This window comes from Octopus sinensis, linkage group LG1, assembly GCF_006345805.1.
Source record: "Octopus sinensis linkage group LG1, ASM634580v1, whole genome shotgun sequence".
Classification (NCBI taxonomy): domain Eukaryota; kingdom Metazoa; phylum Mollusca; class Cephalopoda; order Octopoda; family Octopodidae; genus Octopus; species Octopus sinensis.
Genome location: NC_042997.1, coordinates 211,519,628 through 211,539,944, shown reverse-complemented (window position 1 = coordinate 211,539,944; position 20,317 = coordinate 211,519,628). Strand labels below are relative to the sequence as shown.

The window sequence follows — 20,317 nt, the reverse complement described above, 5'->3', positions numbered from 1 at the left end:
AAGTAAAAATTATCTGCCCCCAAGAAGCCATCTCTACTCATTCTTGCAAATATATATAATACCATACCAAGAACTTCCTCTTTATTATTCTACTATATATATATATATATATACACTCTCTCTCTCTCTCTCTCTTTTACTCTCTTACTTATTTCAGTTATTTGATTGTGGCCATGTGGTTGGTTAGCAAGCTACTTACACACAACCACTCCTGCGCTTTTATATATATATATATATATATATATATATATATATATATATTTATACATATAGAAGTAGAAAAAGCAGGGTTCCAACAAGGTTCAGCCCTCCGTCCCCTTTTATTCATCAGTCCTCCAGGCAATAACAGAGGAATTCATGATGGGCTGCCCCTGGGAGCTCCTCTATGCTGATAACCTGGCCCTCATAGCAGAATCACTACCGGAACTAGAAAAGAAATTTCAGGTGTGGAAGCTAGATTTGGAATCAAAAGGCCTTAGAGTCAATGTAGCAAAGACCAAAGTCCTAGAAATTTGTAAGGCAAACACACCACATACCCCTTCTTGTTCAAGAACATAACACACAACCCAGCCTGGAAATTGAACTCATTACCTCATGATTGTGAGCCCGATGCTTTAACCACTGAGCCAGGCACCTTCATGTATTTTAATATTTAGCAATAATTATTTCTAAAGTGAAAAAAGATAGAAAATGACAACAACACTGTGTGAATGATAGAAAAATATTCTATTGAATAGTTTTATTCTTACAAAAGACCCTGGGGTTGCACCTAGAATTAGAGAATTTCCTGTATTTTCTTAGTCTTTCTTCTGTTAAATATATTCCTGTTCACATTATATGTGTTTTATGAATTCCAATTATATTCACTAATTAGAGAATGTAATCAAATATTTAGGATATGCTTGAGAGTCATGGAAAATAACATAAATACTGGGTCTTTGAATATTATCAACAGCAGAATTGTATGAATCCGGTAAGACTTTTAATCCGTGTTGTCCTCGCATCACTTTTCCCACAAGAACACTGCATTGGTATATTCTCTTTGTTCCGTGATGGTCAGGAGTAGAATAGGTATCATTTGCAGAATATTGGATGTCTTTGGCAAAATAAACACCTTCACCAAATACTGTGGCTAAGAAGAGAAGAAAAAATATATATATAGCAAATAAGAAAATGTATGTATGTTATTATGGTTGTCGTGTTGATAAATAAACAAGTTAACATTTTAATGTCCTAAATTTGATGAACCAACTATTGTGTTCCTCCATTTTCTTATTTGCAATATAAATTAATGGTAAAATACCTCTTTATCTTCACCCATTTAATACAATAGGTAAGTTAATTGCAATGCAATTAAAAACACTTGTGTATTAATAATTGGGTATTATACCAACAGTATATAAGGGATAGGTATTATCCCTTAGTGGGTTGGATCCACAACCCCTAACTTTCTTGGAGTTATATATATATATATATATATATGTTTATATGTGTGTGTGTGTGTATGTATATACATGCATATATTTATATAATTAATATTAGAAGTAAAAATATAAAATAAACAGAATTGAAAGTCCTAAAACTCTGTAACACACACAGAGGGGTTCATCAAGGATCAGTCCTTAGTCCCCTCCTTTTCATCATTGTCCTCCAGGCCATAACAGAACAATTCAAGACAGGCAGTCTCCGGGCACTACTATATGCTGATCCTCTTGTCCTCATAGCTGGTTCCATATCAGAGCTAGAAGAGAAATTCCAGGTGTGGAAGCAAAACCTGGATTCTAACTTAGCAATGGTTAAGGTCCTAGCAAGCAAGAAAACTGACAGGATCCTCCCCAACTCAGGTAGGTGGCCCTATGGTAGGAAAGGTGTAGGCAGGAACTCCATACTGTGCACCCAGTGTAAGTTATAGACAAACAAGAGGTGCAGTGGATTAATAGGAAGGTTAGCAGAGAAGATAGTTTTCATGTGGAAGATGCACAGGGTCCTTAAAAACTTGAGAAATTGATTTTCTCAATTGCCTTGGTGGCTCATTAGAGGTAGTAGATAACTTCTGCTACCTAGGGGACCAAATTAATAGGGATGGGGGAGATGCAAGAAGAGTGTGATAGCTAGAAGAAGAATAGGGCGGAGGAAGTTCAGAGAGCTTTTACCTCTGTTGGCCCCAAAAGGTTTCTGTTTCTGAGTGAAAGGAAGATTGTATGATGTATGTATATTGACAGCAATTCTACATGGTAATGAGATGTGGGCCCTAAATGTAGAGGGCATGCGAAGGTTGGAGAGGAATGAGGCTAGTATGCTCAGGTTCAACAGAGTGCCACTGTTCTGAGAGAGAAGTAAGGCATAAGAGGAATTGGTTGCTGGGTGCAAGACGGATGTCTTCAGATCTTGTTTTACACTTCAGGCAATTCTTACTGAAATCCTGGGACCTTCAAGCTGACAAGAATTTTAGGTAGTGGTCTAATGAGAACAATCCCTTGTGCTTGACCTTTCTTCTTAGTCTGTGTATTTGAAAACAAGCCATGTGGCCTTTCCTCTTTCCATTTTGAAGAGAGGTTATAAGCCACTGACCCTGGCCAACCCTATGAACCAGCCATAACCAACATTCTCTAAGATACACATATATATACATATGTATATATATATATATATATATATATATATATATATATATATATATAAGAAGTTTGTTTTCAAAGCGTTAAAATGTATTGTAGAACAAGTTGAAAGATTTTTTTATTCAACGCATAAATACTGAACAGTATGTATATATATATATATATATATATATATGATAGATCGTTAGCTCCTACACACATTTTTTTCTCTCCTTGTCTTTAATTTTCTGTGTATCTTTCTGTCGAAGAGCGTAGGCTCAAAACGTAAAAGACTTGTTCTATTTCTATTCCTGAGCGCTATACTAATACATTTGTTTGTTTGTACTCCACCTGCCTTCGTCTTTTGTTTATTTTCGTAAACCTTCCCGTTATATATCTCTCTCTATATAATCGGCAGTTTGGCTGTGCGTGTTTCTGTGTGTCTGTTTGCTTGTTTCTGTGTGTCTGTTTTCTCGTACCCTCACCCTGACCACGGCTTTCAACTGATTCTGATGAAACTTGACACACACATAGCCCAATGTCATAATTCAAAACTAACGCAGCGAAAATTTTGAAAAGTTCCCCCACTTCTGAAAAAAATCGATAAATTCGACATGGGATCGAGAATCAGAAACACAAACTGCAAACTGTCTAGGCGACGCAACTCCACCTTTTTTTATTCTCAAAAAAAATTTACCATCATTTTTTTCCATTTTTTTGCTATTTTTTGGCTATAACTCTCTAAAAATGCTTTATAGTTATTTCCCTTACAAACCTGAGCAACGCCGGGCGATACTGCTAGTATATATATAAAGGATAAAATCCTTTTAAGAGCAAAACAATTTGCCAGCAGTCAGCCATGAGGATCGAACTCACACCCTTCTAATATCTGGTTGCGGTGCTCTTTTCAAACCAATAGGCTAGGTAGGAGTGCAAAACTGGGCGACAGGTAAACCATCTACTCCTAAAGTATTTTTACCTAGACACCATCTCAAGGAAGGTTGCTAACCAAAGCTAAAGAGTATCATGCTACCTTAACACACAGTCTTGAATGACCATTGACTACGAGAGCAGTTCCTTTGCCCTTTAACGGGTCTTATTTTGGTCCCGCAGGGTGTCCAACAATCACCCTCCCAACTAAGCAATGCTCGGTGGTGTTAAGTCACCAACGACCCGACCATGCAACAGGTTGTACTGGATTACATGGTACCAGTGGTGCACAAGAGCAACCTGATATGTAAATCTAGCAATCAACAACACCCCTTCTAATGCCTTTCTTGCAATTGTTGATTTACAAAGATTAAAGAGAAGCATTAATGCTAACCAATCCCCACAGTTTAGAAGGGTCTGAAAAGGGGATGGGAAGCCCCTTCCTCCCAATCCAGCAAGAAAAACAAGTAAAAGTGTTGGTTCCACAATAATAAGATACACCTGGTTTACTCTAGAGCAGAAGACGTTAGGAAGGGGACCTGGCAGTAGAAACGATGCCAAACATGGAATGTGTGAGCAACATGACATCCTCTGTCCTCTCTGAGTGAGAAAGGATTCTAAACAGCAATCAATGTGGACAGTGACAGTCTGTCCAGCTCAGGACAATAGGAAGGGTGGGTAGATGATGATGTTGATTTTAATATACTTACCATTTCTACCACAATAGCTACGGTTGAATCCTGATTTATTTATTCCCTCAACAGCTCCTTCAGCAGTACCATGCCAAAGGCCATCAACTTCATTTGTAATCTTTGGATTTTCTGCCTCAAACTTTTTTTTCAATGCTTGGTATCCCTGGTACAATGTTTTATTTTGAATTCTCTCAATCTGTAGAAAAGGAAAATACATTTATGAAAAAACAATCAGTTCACTTCTTTGACAAGGAAATAATGTTTGTGGTGAAAAACCCCAACCCTATCTGCTTTTTTTTTTCTTTTTTATTTGATACCAATTTTGATTCAGCTGTAAATTTTGGTAAGGCATAATAGTTTAGCTGCAAAATGGTGTTGCATTTACAATTCAATGCAAGAAGTTAAAGCCGAGGTATTTTTGTTGAGCAAAGATTTCTTGTGAATATCCAAAAACACATAGAACCATCCCAAAATAGGTTCATACAATGAGATTTAAATCTTTCATACAAACAAAATGTCTCTTAACATTTTGTTTTAACAATAAACCATCAAATATTGTTTATAAACAGAAGTAAAAATACAAACTTTGATTATACGATAGGAAGGCAAATTCCGACGGAAAGTGGCCCGGATGTCATCATATTCTGGTCCTTTTGTGACTTTAACAGTTTTAAATAATTCTTTGTCTCCCATTAGTGACCATGTAACAGGGACCAATTCTAGAGTTCAAACAGAAATCAAATATTTCAGAACAATTATAAGAATATGAACCTTTTTTCTGTTGAATGTTTATAAAAAACAGGAATATTTTGACAAAATGTTGGGTTTAGACAAGAAATACTGAATTACTAATGATTACTATAGTTTAGTAGTAGTAGTCATGGTGGTAGAGGCGGTGGTGGTGGTGGTAGTAGTAGTAGTAGTGGTAGTAGTAGTAGTAGTAGTAGTAGTAGTAGTGCAGGTGGGGTTGGGTTGTGGGTGTAGTGAAGAACTCCTACCAAAGCAGAAATTAGAGCACAATACAGTCCTTGCACCGACATCAAACCATCCAACCCATTGCTGGCATGGAAAACAGACGTTAAAAGATTATGATGATGATGATGATGATGATGACATCATCGTTAGCCCCTACACACATTTTTTTCTCTCCTTGTTTCTTTCTGTGTCCCTTTCTGTAGAAGAGCGTAGGCTTGAAACGTAAAAGACTTTTTCAATTCCTGACCGTTATACTAATACATCTGTTTGTGTTATACACCACTTGTCTTCGTCTTTTGTTTTTTTCGTAAACTTTCCCTAAATATTTGCATATATTTATTTGAAGTGATGTACAGGTTTATGTATTTAGAAAAAAGAGGTAATCAGAAGTTTGGATAATTGTTATACAGAAAGAAACAAGGAAAGCTTTCATTCTCTTTTTCCTTCTTTCTTCCTATCTTTTCATTTTTCTGCCTTTCTCCTTGTCTTTTTCTATTTCTTTTACCCTTTCTTCTTTTCAACCAAGCCACTAAAAATTCACCACACACATCCATAGATTCAAAATAAAAAAGAACCTTCTCTTTCCAATTCAACTCCAGATGAGCACCATTATACACCACACAGTTTAGCAATGATCACCTCATTCAAGTTTCCATTTATTTTGATACGTGCAAAGTGTATAATATGTCAGATAATAAACTTTGTTGGTTGTATATTATGACAAAGGGCAAATGTATTGAGAGAAAAGTTGGGCACAAGAGGAATCAAATGTAGCATGCAAGAGAGAAGACATGTGATGCATATGAATGAGGATAGCCATATAGAGAAGTGCCAGTCACTGAACGTGGATGGCATCTGTGGAAAAGGGGAAACCCTGGAAGACATGGGATGAAGTGGTGGAGACTGATCTCAGGTTTTTAAGCCTCATGGAGGAAATGACAATGGATCAAGATGTCTGGGCAATATGAGGCTTTTGAGAAGACCTACCCATTTCAGTGTATCTGTGTTCTAGAAGCTCTGTGTGTTCCACATGCAACAATAAATCTTTCCACACATCCTACCCCAACAAACAAAAGTACATCACTTTCTCCCATTTCCACTTCATGCATTAGGCTTATCTCTCACTCCTCAATCCCTTCCTCATGGCCCTACTCACTGACTCATTGCTATCCCATGGTACCCCACCCCTTCTATATACCCAGGTTTTCACCAGCCACTGCACTACTCTTGGCCCTTATGCTTCTTTGCCAATACCCTGCCACTTATATTATGACCTCCATACCTTGAGGTTCTACCCTGGCACTTACCACCCCCTATCACTCTCTCCCTTTACAATCCAATTCATATTCTGATCCCTGCTCCTTGTGAGTAAGCCCTGGCACTTTGCTACCACCCCTCTCCTACTCTCACTTACCCTCTTGCTCTCTCCCACTCTCTTTTCCTTTTGATCTTCCCTAAGGCTGGACAGCCATGTGTCTCCTCTACAGCGGTACACATGTTACTGTCTTCATTCTTGATCACTCTCTCTCTCTCTACCTCCCTGGTAAATCATGAACCTCCCCCTACAACAGGATATGGGTTTCTGCTCCTGTTTCTCCATCACACTCGAACCTAATGCTCTCTCCCCCTCTCAAAGGGTCTTTGTCTTGCAATTTACTTGGTGACCCTGACAGTGCAGGTGCCACTTCAAAGTACCCAGTGCACTCTGTAAAGTGGTTGGCATTTGGAAAGGACATCCAGTTGTAAAAAGCTTACAAAAACTGACCTGACCTGAGCAAGTGCCACGTAAAAAGCACTCAGTCCAATCTACTGGGTGGGTGTGTTAAGAAGGGCATCCAGTTGTAGAACTGTGCCAAAACAGACACAAAAGTCTGCTGCAGGCACCTACCTGGCCAGGTCCTGTCAAACCATGCAACCCATGACAGCATGGAAGGAGGAAGTTAAAAGATGATGATCATGACATACATGTTCATACAATGTCAAAGCACTTGTGCAGCTGTCACGTGAAAAGCATGTGTGCCAGTACCATGTATAAAGTACCTCTACTGGTACCATGTATAAAGCACCTCTATTGGTACCATGTATAAAGCACCTCTAGTGGTACCATGTATAAAGCACCTCTATTGGTACCATGTATAAAACACCTCTACTGGTACCATGTATAAAGCTCCTCTATTGGTACCATGTATAAAGCACCTCTACACATCCCATTTATAAAGCACCAGTGTTAGTACCATGTATAAAGTACCTCTACTGGTACCATGTACAAAGCACATCTACTGGTAACATGTATAAACACCTCTACTGGTACCATGTATAAAGCATCTCTACTGGTACCATGTATAAAGCACCTCTATTGGTACCATGTATAAAGCACCTCTATTGGTACCATGTATAAAGCACCTCTACTGGTACCATGTATAAAGCTCCTCTATTGGTACCATGTATAAAGCACCTCTACTCATCCCATTTATAAAGCACCAGTGTTAGTACCATGTATAAAGTACCTCTACTGGTACCATGTATAAAGCACCTCTAGTGGTACCATGTATAAAGCACCTCTATTGGTACCATGTATAAAACACCTCTATTGGTACCATGTATAAAGCACCTCTACTCATCCCATTTATAAAGCACCGGTGTTAGTACCATGTACAAAGCACATCTACTGGTACCATGTATAAACACCTCTACTCGTACTATGTATAAAGCACCTCTACTGGTACCATGTATAAAGCACCTCTACTGGTACCATGTATAAAGCACCTCTACTCATACTATGTATAAAGCACCTCTACTGGTACCATGCATAAAGCACCTCTATTGTTACCATGTATAAAGCACCAGTGTTGGTGCCACATAAAAACCACCGAGTGCACTCTGTAAAGTGGTGGGCATTAGGAAGGGTATCAAACCATAGAAACCATGCCAAAACAGACAATTGGAGTGTGCTCTTCTCTCTTATACGCTGCATCTAATTCCTATTATGCCTACTTTCACTGCACATTCAAAGGTGAATGCTAGCCTCATTTCTCTCTAATCTTCACATGTCCTCCACATTGAGGGCCATGTCTTGCTACCATGTAGAATTGCTGTTCGACTTGCATAAGCTCACAAGGAATGAAGCCAGTATGCTCCGATGGATGTATAATGTCAGTGTTCATACTAGACAGAGTGTAAGTACGTTGTGAGAAAAGTTGGACCTAAGAAACATCAGATGTGGTGTGCAAGAGAGACGATTGCGCTGGTATGGTCATGTGGCGAAAATGGATGAGGATAGCTGTGTGAAAATGTGCCACACCCTAGTGGTTGAGGGAACCTGTGGAAGAGGTAGACCCAAGAAGGCCTGGGATGAAGTTGTGAAGCATGACCTTCGAACTTTAGGCCTCGCCAAGGAAATGACTAGCGACTGAGACTTTTGGAAATATGCTGCACTTGAGAAGAAACTATTGACTACCTCTAGAGCTTCCAAAGCATTTGGAAAAAACCGATTTCCACATTATCTGGAAGATTTTATGGCCCCTGTGCCTCTTCCACACACGAACACTACTTTCTCTGATACCCTTCCTATTATTCCATTGTACCCCTTGTGTGTCCATAGCTGGCACTGGGTACACCATATGGAACTTGTGCTTGCACATTTCTTACACATCGAGCAGGGCCACTTACCTGAAGAGAGTAGTGTACTGTCTGTTTTCTTGCTTACTAAAGCCTTAGTCTATGCTAAGTTAACCATAAGGCCCTAAAATTTCAGCTTTTGCCTCCTCACCTGGAATTTCTTTTCTAGCTTTGGTATAAAATCTGTTTGAGGGCAAGATTGTCAGCATATAGTAGTTCTGAGGGGGCTGCCAGTCTTGAATCCCTCTCTTATGACGTGGAAGATAATAATGAAATGTAGGGGACTGAGCCTTCATTAACACTTAAAATGTACACCATTTTCTTTGCTGTACTCATGGTTAACTGTCACCTTGCTAACAAAGCCCATCTACATGGTGGCCTGTACAGCTGTCACAAGTCTATCCCTAGCCTCCTCAGATCCCACCTTGCCACACAACAGAGTACTCAAAAGAAAGCTTCCTCTAGATCAACAAATGCAAAGTATAATTCTTTAGTCTTAGCCAAGTATTTCTTTTGCAAATACCATTGAAATATATGTACAAAGACAACTGTATAAAGAAGTGTCAATTGCTTAAAATTGTTGGAATCTGTGGAAGAGGGAGACTCGGGAAAATATGGGATGAATTAGTGAGGGTCAGTCTCAAGACTTTGAGCCTCACAGAGGTAATAACGATGGAATGAGAAGTCAGCTGATTTATGTACAAACAATAACAAAAAATAATGGTGCTATATTTATTTAATCAGGAATGCAACGTTTTTCCAAGTCGTTTTATTCTTGAGAATCAATCAAGTTTCTTCACTTGCTTGATGATTCACTTTCCTTCGAAAATAATCTTTTAAAAAACACAATGCATTCAGTGTTTTACCTGATAAACTTGTCCTAATTTTTGTGTTGAAAAATCCAGTAATTGAAAAAGCTCTTTCTGACTGGGCACTTGTTGCTTTAGTTGTAAGCAATGTTCTTCTAAGTTTCTCGAGCTTTTCACTTCTGTTCGAAGTTGCTTCAAAATATTCAAATTCTTTAGAGATTCCAAATCCATCTGATACTATCTTGGGGGGGTCTTCATTCATTTTCTTCATTGCACTTCTGTATTCACGCATGAGTTCATTACCTTCGTAAGTAGATGGGACAACAATAACACTTAATTTTAGGTTCCCTCCTATTTCATTTTCTTTGTATAATTCTGTTGTGTTCTCTGCATCATGTTCAGGAAATAATCTCCTATATGTTTGTTCAGCATACTTCCTTAAATGTTGTTTCGTTAAAAAAAGAAAAGGTCCAGAAATTGACTCACCTTTAAATTTCCTAGGGTTGTGTAAATACCTCAAGAGAGTCAAGGTTTCGACATTTCTTCTCTTATTATATCTATGCATAAGTCTTTCACGAAGATTTAGAGCCAAAGGATTGCTGACAATATTAAGTTTATTCACTAAAAATTCTAAAGAATATTCCGCTTTCAGTAAACCCGTATCATCAGCGCAAATAGCCTTCAAAATAATTTCTACTGAATGCAAAATTTCATATAGTAAATTGAGAGATTTCCATTCTTCGTCAGCTACAGCATCTGTGGAAAGTTCTGCTCGTAGAGCATTTGGAATGCAGCTTTTCAATTTAAAAAATTTCTCAATCATATGGAATGTGCTATTCCACTGAGTTCTGCAATCCAGTATAAGTTTATATTCTCTGTTATCAAAGTTCGCTCGTACAAACTCTTTCATTTTTTGTGGGAGATTTATGGAAAAGTTTTGAAATTTTTCTTACCTTATTTAAAACTTTATTAAATTCAGGTTTTAGCTGGGGAAAACAAGCATTTTCGTGAGCCAAATCTGTTTGAAAAGTGTGTCTTGTTGGCTTATGTCAGCTTCATCATCACTATCGTCTGTTATAGCGATCTCTTCACTTTTTATATCGGTCTCATCAGTTGAGGCAATATTTTCAATATTTTTTTGATAGAGAATGTCAATCACAGACGGATGTATGCAATGTGTGAGACATTGTTGGTGATCAGGTCTTATTTCTTTTCTGAATTTCACCATCATAGAAGCACCATCCGTTGTACAGCCAACAATGTGTATATCAAAATCCAATCCAAATTCATGAAGATGTCCTCTCACAAATTACTCTGTTCTCCTGAGCCATGGATCTCAATGAGACCCAACGACCAATGATTGTCTTTCCCATGAACATTTATGTTCATATATCGTTTATTTTGAATTGATGTGTATTCATCCAATGTCAGTGAGTAATGCTGCTTCTTTTTAGAAATAATGAATAAGTTCTTCTTTCTTGATTATGTAATAATTCATTACCATATTCCTGACTCCGTTTGCAGATGCTGGTTGTAATTTATCATATTTGCCTCTCTGACTATGAAGATTTCTCTGAATAAAATCGCTTTTGGTGATTGAATTGAAAGAGAATCCATCCATAGCAGCTGACTTTGAAACCTCTTCTTCCATTGATTTCTTTGTTACAAAGTGTTCCATTGTTGTTGTCATTTTCACAGGAGGCGGGTTTGCATCTTGATTTATGTCGATTTGATGAATTTTCTTCAAGTGCAAGATCAGAGACGTAGTAGAGCCTCCAGAAGACTTCATGATCTTATCACACTTATTGCATTGAGCTTCATCTTTGTTTTTCCTATCGAAAACATTCCAAACAGTTGATTTTCTTTTTATCATGCTAGGGCTAATGAAAATAATTAATAAAAATTCTAGTTAGTGTTACTTCCTTGAAATGAATCTGGAACTGGTTATTACATATGCTCAACAGGTAAGATCACCTGACTGAAGACTAACAACATCCCCTTGACTTGCTTTGAATAAACCCTGTTACCTCTGTAGTGGATGCGTGGATGTATTAATAAATACATAAGTGCTTTGTAATAAATTAAAGATTTATTATCACTACATCAATTTGTAAGCAATGTTACACATCGCTTGTACAAAATGCATATTAAATAGTGGTTGCAAATAATACATATTAAAGGAATGCATAATACAGGATACACATTAAAGCAGAATATGTTTGATGGTGCGTGTGTGTGCGTGTGTGTAAATCATGCATGACAGAGTCACCTTTCTGATTATTCTTTCGTCGTCCTCATAAATGCGTGTCGTTCTCTTAAACGTTGGTTCGGGTTCTCTCTAGATACCTATTTCTCCGTTCTATTTATAACATCTCAAATAGCCAGAAAAATAGATATACCGCAAGAGTGTTATTGCGTACAGTAGGTCGCTGGTCGTCCTGTTAAACTTCGCCTGACCTGCTCGGGTCAGAGGTCGAAGGGAGACGATCCATCATTTTTTGTCAGAACAAAGAGATTCTGATTTCGCGCCTTTTTGTGCATTGGTATTTTACGACCAATGATTCTTGGGTCTGATTTCGAATCCAAGCTTTGAGAAGGAAGTGCTAATTCTTACACCTCCAAATTCAAAGAGTCGGCCAGGGGTTAGCGAAGAAAATGACAAGGTGCTGATCTAAGGTTCAAGGGGAGAGAAGGTGAGAATTGATATGTTGCGATATGTTTCAATGAATCAGACAGCACTCTCAGCTAAAGGTGACTGACAACAGTTCAGTTAGTTCAGTTTCAACGATATTTCTTCAAAACAAAAAAATGGAGAAATGTTTTGCGAAAAAAAACCCAGAAACAGCAAGCATTAAAATTGGTTTTGGCAAATCCGTTTCGGTTTTACTGATCATAATATAAAACCGGTTTTATAAAACCAGTTTCGAGGCCCAGTAAATATGAATATGAAGTAAGAGAGAACTGGTATGAGCATGTACCAAGAAAGTTATACAGGATGATGGAAAAGTAATGATACTCTGGGACTATGATTTTCAGACGGATCGTGTAATTGAACACCGTCAGCCGGATTTTGTCATATTGAGAAAGTGAGACGAATACTGTCAGATCATTGATGTAACCATACCAAATGACATGAATGTTGTGAGTAAAGAGGCTGGAAATATCCCCAAGTACTCTGAATTGAAAGTGGAAATGGCAAGACTGTATGGAATGCATGAGGGTAATGTTAAAGTGATACCAGTGGTGATCAGAATGCTGGGTTCAATCCCATTGAAACTTCAAAACTTCTTAAGGCAACTGGAAATCCCTTGCAAGATTGATATCTTACAAAAAGCAGCCTATTTGGGCACAGCGCACATCTTAAGGAAAGTATTATCCGTCTGAGGTCCTTGTTGTGACTTGACAGATGACTAAAGACTCCAGTGCATTTTTACCTACACTGTATTACGAAGGAATAATAATAATAATAATAATAATAATAATGATATAATATCAGTTTTACAGTTGCATGGTACCTTACCTTTGTTCTTTTCAAAAGGCCAGAATTTTCTCCAAAGCCTGTGCACACCTTATATAAAAGAAAGGAAAGATAGAACATAATAATGATGATGATGATGTTGATGATTTCATTTATTTTCCCACAAGGGCAAAAGTTGAGGGAGACAATACAAAGACAGACATAAAGTGTGGGGGGTTTACATGTAATAATGAAATGGTAAATGAATAAAAAGAAAGAGGTTTACACGGTATACACTGGGAAAGAGGACACACATGCATAGCATACAGAGGTACAAACAAAATGTGGGAGGGAGGATGATAAAAGATGTGGCCCACCTGATACAGGAATGCCTCTAGGAATAATTGAGGAACTCCACTGCCTGACATTTCCCTGAATCCCTATGAGCAAATCCCTTCTCCAATTCCTTCTCTCCGACTCGCAGGTCTACACTTAGAGAGGTACCATCCACTGTTGCAATTTTTGCAACTTTCACCCACCTTTCAATAAACTCACTCGAGGACAGCCCTTCTCTCTTCACTCTCAATTTCCTTTTCAAGTGAAACTTGAGGAAGTCAATGAGAGCTCTGCCAAAGAGGAATGGATCTGTCCTCAGGCCTTTCAGCCTTGTCCACCAAACAACCTCTTTTGCCATAGCCACCAGGCAAAGGAAAACTGCCTTGCCTGCTTGATTGAAGGAGGACGGTAGTGCAATCATCACTACAGACTCGGCTGACAGATGGATCCGTCCCACATGTTACAGCAGCTGTTCAACATAACTCCACAAGTCAGCAATGCCTGGACACTAAACAAGAGCATGCAAAATGGTTTCGTCACTCTGCATGCACCTCGGACAAGCCCGTCTGACAGCACATCCATGCCTGTAGAGCTTGTCTCGAACCAGCATTCCCCCATAGCACTGCCAAGGCAAGGACATCTGGAAATTACCCACAGCTCTTCTCCCTGATGGAGCTGCAGTCATGGGTGAAGAAAAAACCGAGACTGGGCACCAGGCACTTAGAATGTCTTCAGGAGCTCACAGCCTTCTACCAGTTGGGTAATGGGGGTCAGTGGATGTTCTGCTTTAGAAATCTACAGAGGATTAATATCAGGGAAGTGTGATGATGTTCTCGGGGAAACTCTGAGCATTGATGAGAATCAATAATAATAATAATAATAATAATAATAATAATAATAATAATGATAATGATAATAATGATAATGATAATAATAATGATAATAATAATAATGATAATAATAATAATAATAATAATAATAATAATAATAATAATAAAAATATTCAGACAAATACATAACAAAAACACCAGGACTTACAAACACATATAACATACAGAAAATTGCACTACTAGGCACTGCACACATCCTACGCAGAACACTTTCCATACAATAACCATCAGAGCATCACAACAAATCACAGCACATACCCAAGGCACACAGAGCTGCGCTCGGTAGTGAAGTCAAAGCACGCTATGAAAATAAAACTACTGAATAATAATAATAATAATAATAATAATGATAATGATAATGATAATAATAATGATAATGATAATAATAATGATAATAATAATGATAATAATAATAATAATGATAATAATAATAATAATAATAATAATAATAATAATAATAATAATGTTGAAGAGTGCCAGCATTGACAGTGGTTGGACATGTTCTTGCTTCTCTGACCAGTCAGCAACTGAAGACACAGAATTACACTAATACAAGTCAGATGGACAACTGAAAAATAACTCTTAAAGACTGGAATATCCACAGATTCCTATGAGTATTTTAAATTTCCCTCAAAATGAGAAACTTACATATCTAAAGTCTTCCAAGGCACAAATGATCAGCTTTAAAATCTTTAATATCTACAACTTCTGTGAATACCTATCTTTTCCTTTCTTCCTGAGTATTCGAAAATGTAAACATCCTCTTTATTCTAAGAACGTTACAGTTTTCTCTGTTCAGACCTACGGACAAATATCTCTAAAAAATTTAGAAACTTTAATATCTGCAATTTTATGTGAAAATTTGATCTTTCATTTTTCCCTGACCACCCAAATATGTAAATATACATTTCACTGTAACAACACAATTAAATGCATGATAAAAAACAAAAAAATCAAGAAGGTAAGCACCTGCCAATATATACAAACTGCACAATTACAAAAACTGTAAACCACAGCAAAACTTATAAAACAAAAATAAAAATAAAAAAATAAAAATTCAGAAATTCAAGGAGGTGAACAGCAGTATATCTATATCTATATCTATATCTATATCTATATCTATATATATATAATTACTTAGAAATAAAACAAGGTGAATTGGTTCTTTTCAAGGCCAAGGTCAGCGCTCTCATTGATCGATAGTAGTAGTAAACACATTTGACCTCTGCAGCCCCCAAAGGTGTGAGGCTGCTTTTGTCTCTTTATGACACAGGAATGCCCATTGCTAATCTCTTCACCATCTGCCGAATGTATTTACAGACTTGTAGAATTTAATCTCTTCACCAAGCTGTCTCTTTTGCTCCTACTATTCCCTTAAACACTCACATATTTATGATCATCTCAAGTACAAGACAAAAGTTGAAACTAAAAAGCATTCAATAATACCTTTTAATAATAAATAGAATTAATAATAATGATGGTAATAATGATAATAATAATAATAATTTAGCCAAAACTGAAGTTGGGTCAGAGGAAATATTAACAATGACAAATATTAGTAAAAAAAAACATGAAAATAATAATATCAGTGGTGATAATAATAATAACAAAAGGGAGTGGTTGGAATCTCCTATGCTCTGATTGATGATGCATCTAGTGATGGTGTCACAATAAAAACACTGGTAATTGCGTAACCTGATAATGGCCACCTCAGATGAGTGACAACAAAAAAAAAAATATTGGGAATAACGGTGGGAAAGAAACTGAAGCCCTTGATGGTGACAGTGTTACACCCGGCAGGCTCAGAGATTCTGGTCCGACTCCAGCCTGTTGTTACCTAGGAAAGGACCAGCACACATGGCGTAGATGGAACAAACATGTCAATGTTATGGTTAAAGAGTTTTACTACCTGAACAACGCCATAGACGAAAATGGTGTTCATCTTAGGGGATACCGACAACGTATGTATGATCAATGGAGAAAAAGAGGATTGTTTCAACTCACGGAACTGAGACTATGTGATTAAGCTAGAGTAATAAAAAAAAATTGTTGGTTCACAGTAGAGCTCGAAGCTCTCAAAAGATGGGTGTTGGAAAATAGCAGCCGAGGAAATGATGAAAATACAGTTCTTACTGATAAAAGTAATTTCATAGCAGAAAACAGAGGTGAGATCTCTAATAAACCACTGGAAAGGAACAGTGATAGCTTGCTCAATGAGAGACATATACAGGGGTTGGACAAAGTAATGGAAACACCTAGTATCATAGCATCAAAATTTTGAAATATCTATAAAACTATTAAAAGCTTGTTTATTTTTATGTTTTTTATATTTATTATTAGTGTTACTTAATATGTTTTGCTAAAATTGCTGTTTCTTTTCAGATATCATTAGAAAAGGGAATTAAAATTCATTAAAATGACAGATCTATCGAACTTACAAAGTGGTCAAATTGTTGGTGCTTGTATGGCAGGCACTAGCATAATGAAAACAGCCAAAATATTTGGTGTGTCAATAAGTACTGTCTCGAAAGTAATGACAGCCTTTGAGAAAGAGGGAAAAACCTCCTCATCAAAACAAAGCTCCGGAAGAAAACCAAAACTTTCAGATAGGGACTGTTGCACTCTTATGCGAATTATTAGAAAGGATCACAGAAGTACAGCTCTCCGAATTACTGCAGAGCTTAATGACCACCTCCAGAACCCGGTTTCCACAAAAACTGTTTGCAGGGAGCTGTACAAAGCCGGATTTCACATGAGGGCTGCAATCAGAAAACCACTACTTTCAAAAACAAACATTGCAAAGCATTTAAAGTGGAGTAAAATCCTATGGAACTGGTCCCTAGAGCAGTGGAAGGTATCCAGGCACAACAAAATCCCCAACTTCTGGTTAAAATACCTAACAGGAACACATAAAATGTTGGCTGAGAAATTTAATGACATATTAGCAGAGCCAGAGACAAGGCCTGAATGACTCGCAAACGGGATGGCATAATAACGATTCTGCTATCTTGAATGAATAATAATAAAAATGATGATAATAATAATGATAATAATAATAATAATAATACCCAAGGCACACAGAGCTGTGCTCGGTAGTGAAGTGAAAGCACGCTATAAAAATAAAACTACTGAATAATAATAATAATAATAATAATAATAATAATAATAATAATAATAATAATGATAATAATAATAATAATAATATGGTATAAAAGATGGGCTACAGCAAATATTCTGCTCAATACCACAGATTTGCTTGTCAGTTGTTTGACCTTAACCAGTTGAGCATGTCCCTTAGTGGCTGACGATATGTGCATCTCTGATCACGAGCAGAAGTAGTGGGGGAGCATCATAGCCATGTGTTGAGAAGGATTCTTTGGGGTTTGAATAATTCACCTCTGGAAACATGGGTGGTTCTTTCAACATCCTTAAACAACCCTTACTCAGGGACCTTTTGAGTGGGATGGGCTACTCAACCTGAAGAAAATTCTAATTGGGCCCCACCTGCAAGGTCATGTGCTGTTTATCTTGATATGAGATCACCATGTCGCGCACATATGGTTGTGATGCATGTGCCTGGTGTACCTTTATCAGACGGGTAGTCATGATGGGTATATTGGGCTTCGTATATTTTACCCCAGTGTCACTTTGATGGCATGAACTGCTCTCTCACTCAATAATAATAATAATATAATAATGATAATAATAATAATAATAATAATAATAATAATAATAATAAAAATGATAATAATAAAATTAATAATAATAATAATAAAATTAATAATAATAATAATAAAAATAATAAAATTAATAATAATAATAATAGAGTCAAAATTAAAAGAGTGTCTTCTTTTAATTATTTTGACTCTCTATCTTAACCAAAATGAAGCAGATTGACAAAATTATTTTTTGAACCTGTTGAAGACACACAAGATGTTGAAATATCGTTCACTAGATAACAATGGCATTCATCTTTTAATTTTGACCCTCTATCTTCAGGAGGAGTTACCTCAATCCTTTATATAATAATAATAATAATAATAATAATAATAATAATAATAATGATAATAATTATAGTAATAATAATAATAATAATAAGAGAACACCGGGGGACGTTTAACATGTGAGAGCGATAAAACAGTGCTCCGAAATCTATCCACAAACATCGGAAATAAAGACATTGCATGGAGCCAAAAACTAACTGACAAAGGATTGGACTATATCCAAGTAAATAATACTCATTGAAATATATTGCTATTTTCCAAACGAAATTATGTATTTTAACTTGATATCATCTCCAACCATGTAAACATGCTTGATACATCACGATCCATCAACAACAGATCATCTCTGGCCCCAGACACCATGTACAAAAAAATTACAAATAAATTAAATAATAATGGTATTATTCAACCCAAGAATAACAATCGGGAAGTGCGTACTTTAAACTTGTTACACAAAAAGTACGAAAAACTACACAGGCAAAACAATTTGACAATAGAAATGAACGGACCGGTACCCTACGAAAATGATGACCATAAATATACACGTGAGGAATACATTTCAATCCTACATGCTTACTTTACAGCAGTGCTCTACCCAAAGCACAAAAACACAACAACATATACATATAAAATATGGAAGAAAAATAACCTAAACAAAGACTTGGATACAGCAATGAACCCTAATAAACTAGCTAACATACGAAGATATATTCTCAATGCAAAAAAATATCAGAAATAGAAATAGAACATTTATAAGAAAAAATACATCAGGAAAATGTAGATAGTAAACAGACAACAATACCAAATAATATAAACACTGAGATAGTAAAACACGAAGACAGACGTAACATTTCCAACAAAAACGAAGTAAACAAAAAACAACAAACCCAGACTGTAAGGATGAATAATAATGTAAGAAAAGCAGCAAACCAAAACACAACAGACAAACATACGAATGAGAAAAAAAGCGACACAAATCTAAAACCTGGAAACAATGAAGGGGAGCCTAATGATTATGATACCATAAAAAATAGAATAATCAAAGAACTGAAAAACACATACCTCCCAAAAATCAAAATAGACCAAAAAACAACATTGATAATAAATAGCATAAACCTGGCTGTCACGGAACTAATAGCCACAGAAACAAATGGCAATATCACTGAGCTAAATGACATAATATAGGCAGCAGCCACTGCAGCCACAAAAGAATCTGGATACTCACTCAAACCCATCCAAACAGGAGTACCACCACCCAAACAAACCCTGTGGATAAATAATATCCCCCCCAAAAATACAAAAAATGAGAAAAGATCTGTCGATTCTTAACGAAATTAGTAGACAATCAACGCTACTGAGCAATAAAAAGAAAACAAAAATACTGTGCAAATACAACATCACAGAAAAAGATTTACCTGAGATAAAAGAAAAGCTAAAGCAAGATATCCTTGCCAAAGCACAAAGGATCCGCTGGTATGAGAAACACCAACATTTCTTTGAACAAAACAAACAGTTCAACTCCAACCCCCAAAAATTCTACCAAGAACTTGGCAAAAATAAAATAGAAATCACTGCAGCACCAACAGCAGAAGAAGTGGAAGAATTTTGGAAAGAAATATGGTTGGCGAAAGAACAACCAAAAAAAAAAGGAGAATTAAAACAACAAACTTAGCACCTGAGCAACTTTGGACCCCCATAACAACTGAAGAGGTTACCCAGGCACTGCAAAGACTAAGCAACTGGAAGGCACCTGGGCATGACAAGATCCTCAACTTCTGGTTGAAATATTTGATAGGAATACACAAAAAGCTGGCTGAAAACTTTAACAACATACTGGCAGAGTCAGAGACAATGCCTGAATGACTCACGAAGGGAAAAACCATCTTAATTCCCAAATCCAATGAGACAGCAAAACCAGAAAACTACAGACCTATAACCTGTCTCCGTACAATGTACAAAGCATTCACTGCAGTAATATCATAGAGATTAAACAAGCACCTGGACGAAAA

The 20,317-nt window shown here is 36.8% G+C and overlaps 1 protein-coding gene across 1 annotated transcript in view; it reads right to left on the bottom strand.

Moving 5' to 3' along the window:
* Positions 1–788: 788 nt before the first annotated feature.
* Positions 789–20,317, bottom strand: part of LOC115219010 (protein mono-ADP-ribosyltransferase PARP14-like) — a 61,804-nt gene continuing 42,275 nt past the window's right edge. The window contains exons 8-11 of the mRNA XM_029789053.2: positions 13,142–13,189; positions 4,805–4,938; positions 4,238–4,415; positions 789–1,132 (exon numbers count right to left, since the gene is read on the bottom strand). Coding sequence (XP_029644913.1) covers positions 867–1,132; positions 4,238–4,415; positions 4,805–4,938; positions 13,142–13,189 — 626 coding nt within the window. The 3' untranslated portion in view covers positions 789–866. The remainder of the gene's footprint in view (positions 1,133–4,237; positions 4,416–4,804; positions 4,939–13,141; positions 13,190–20,317) is intronic.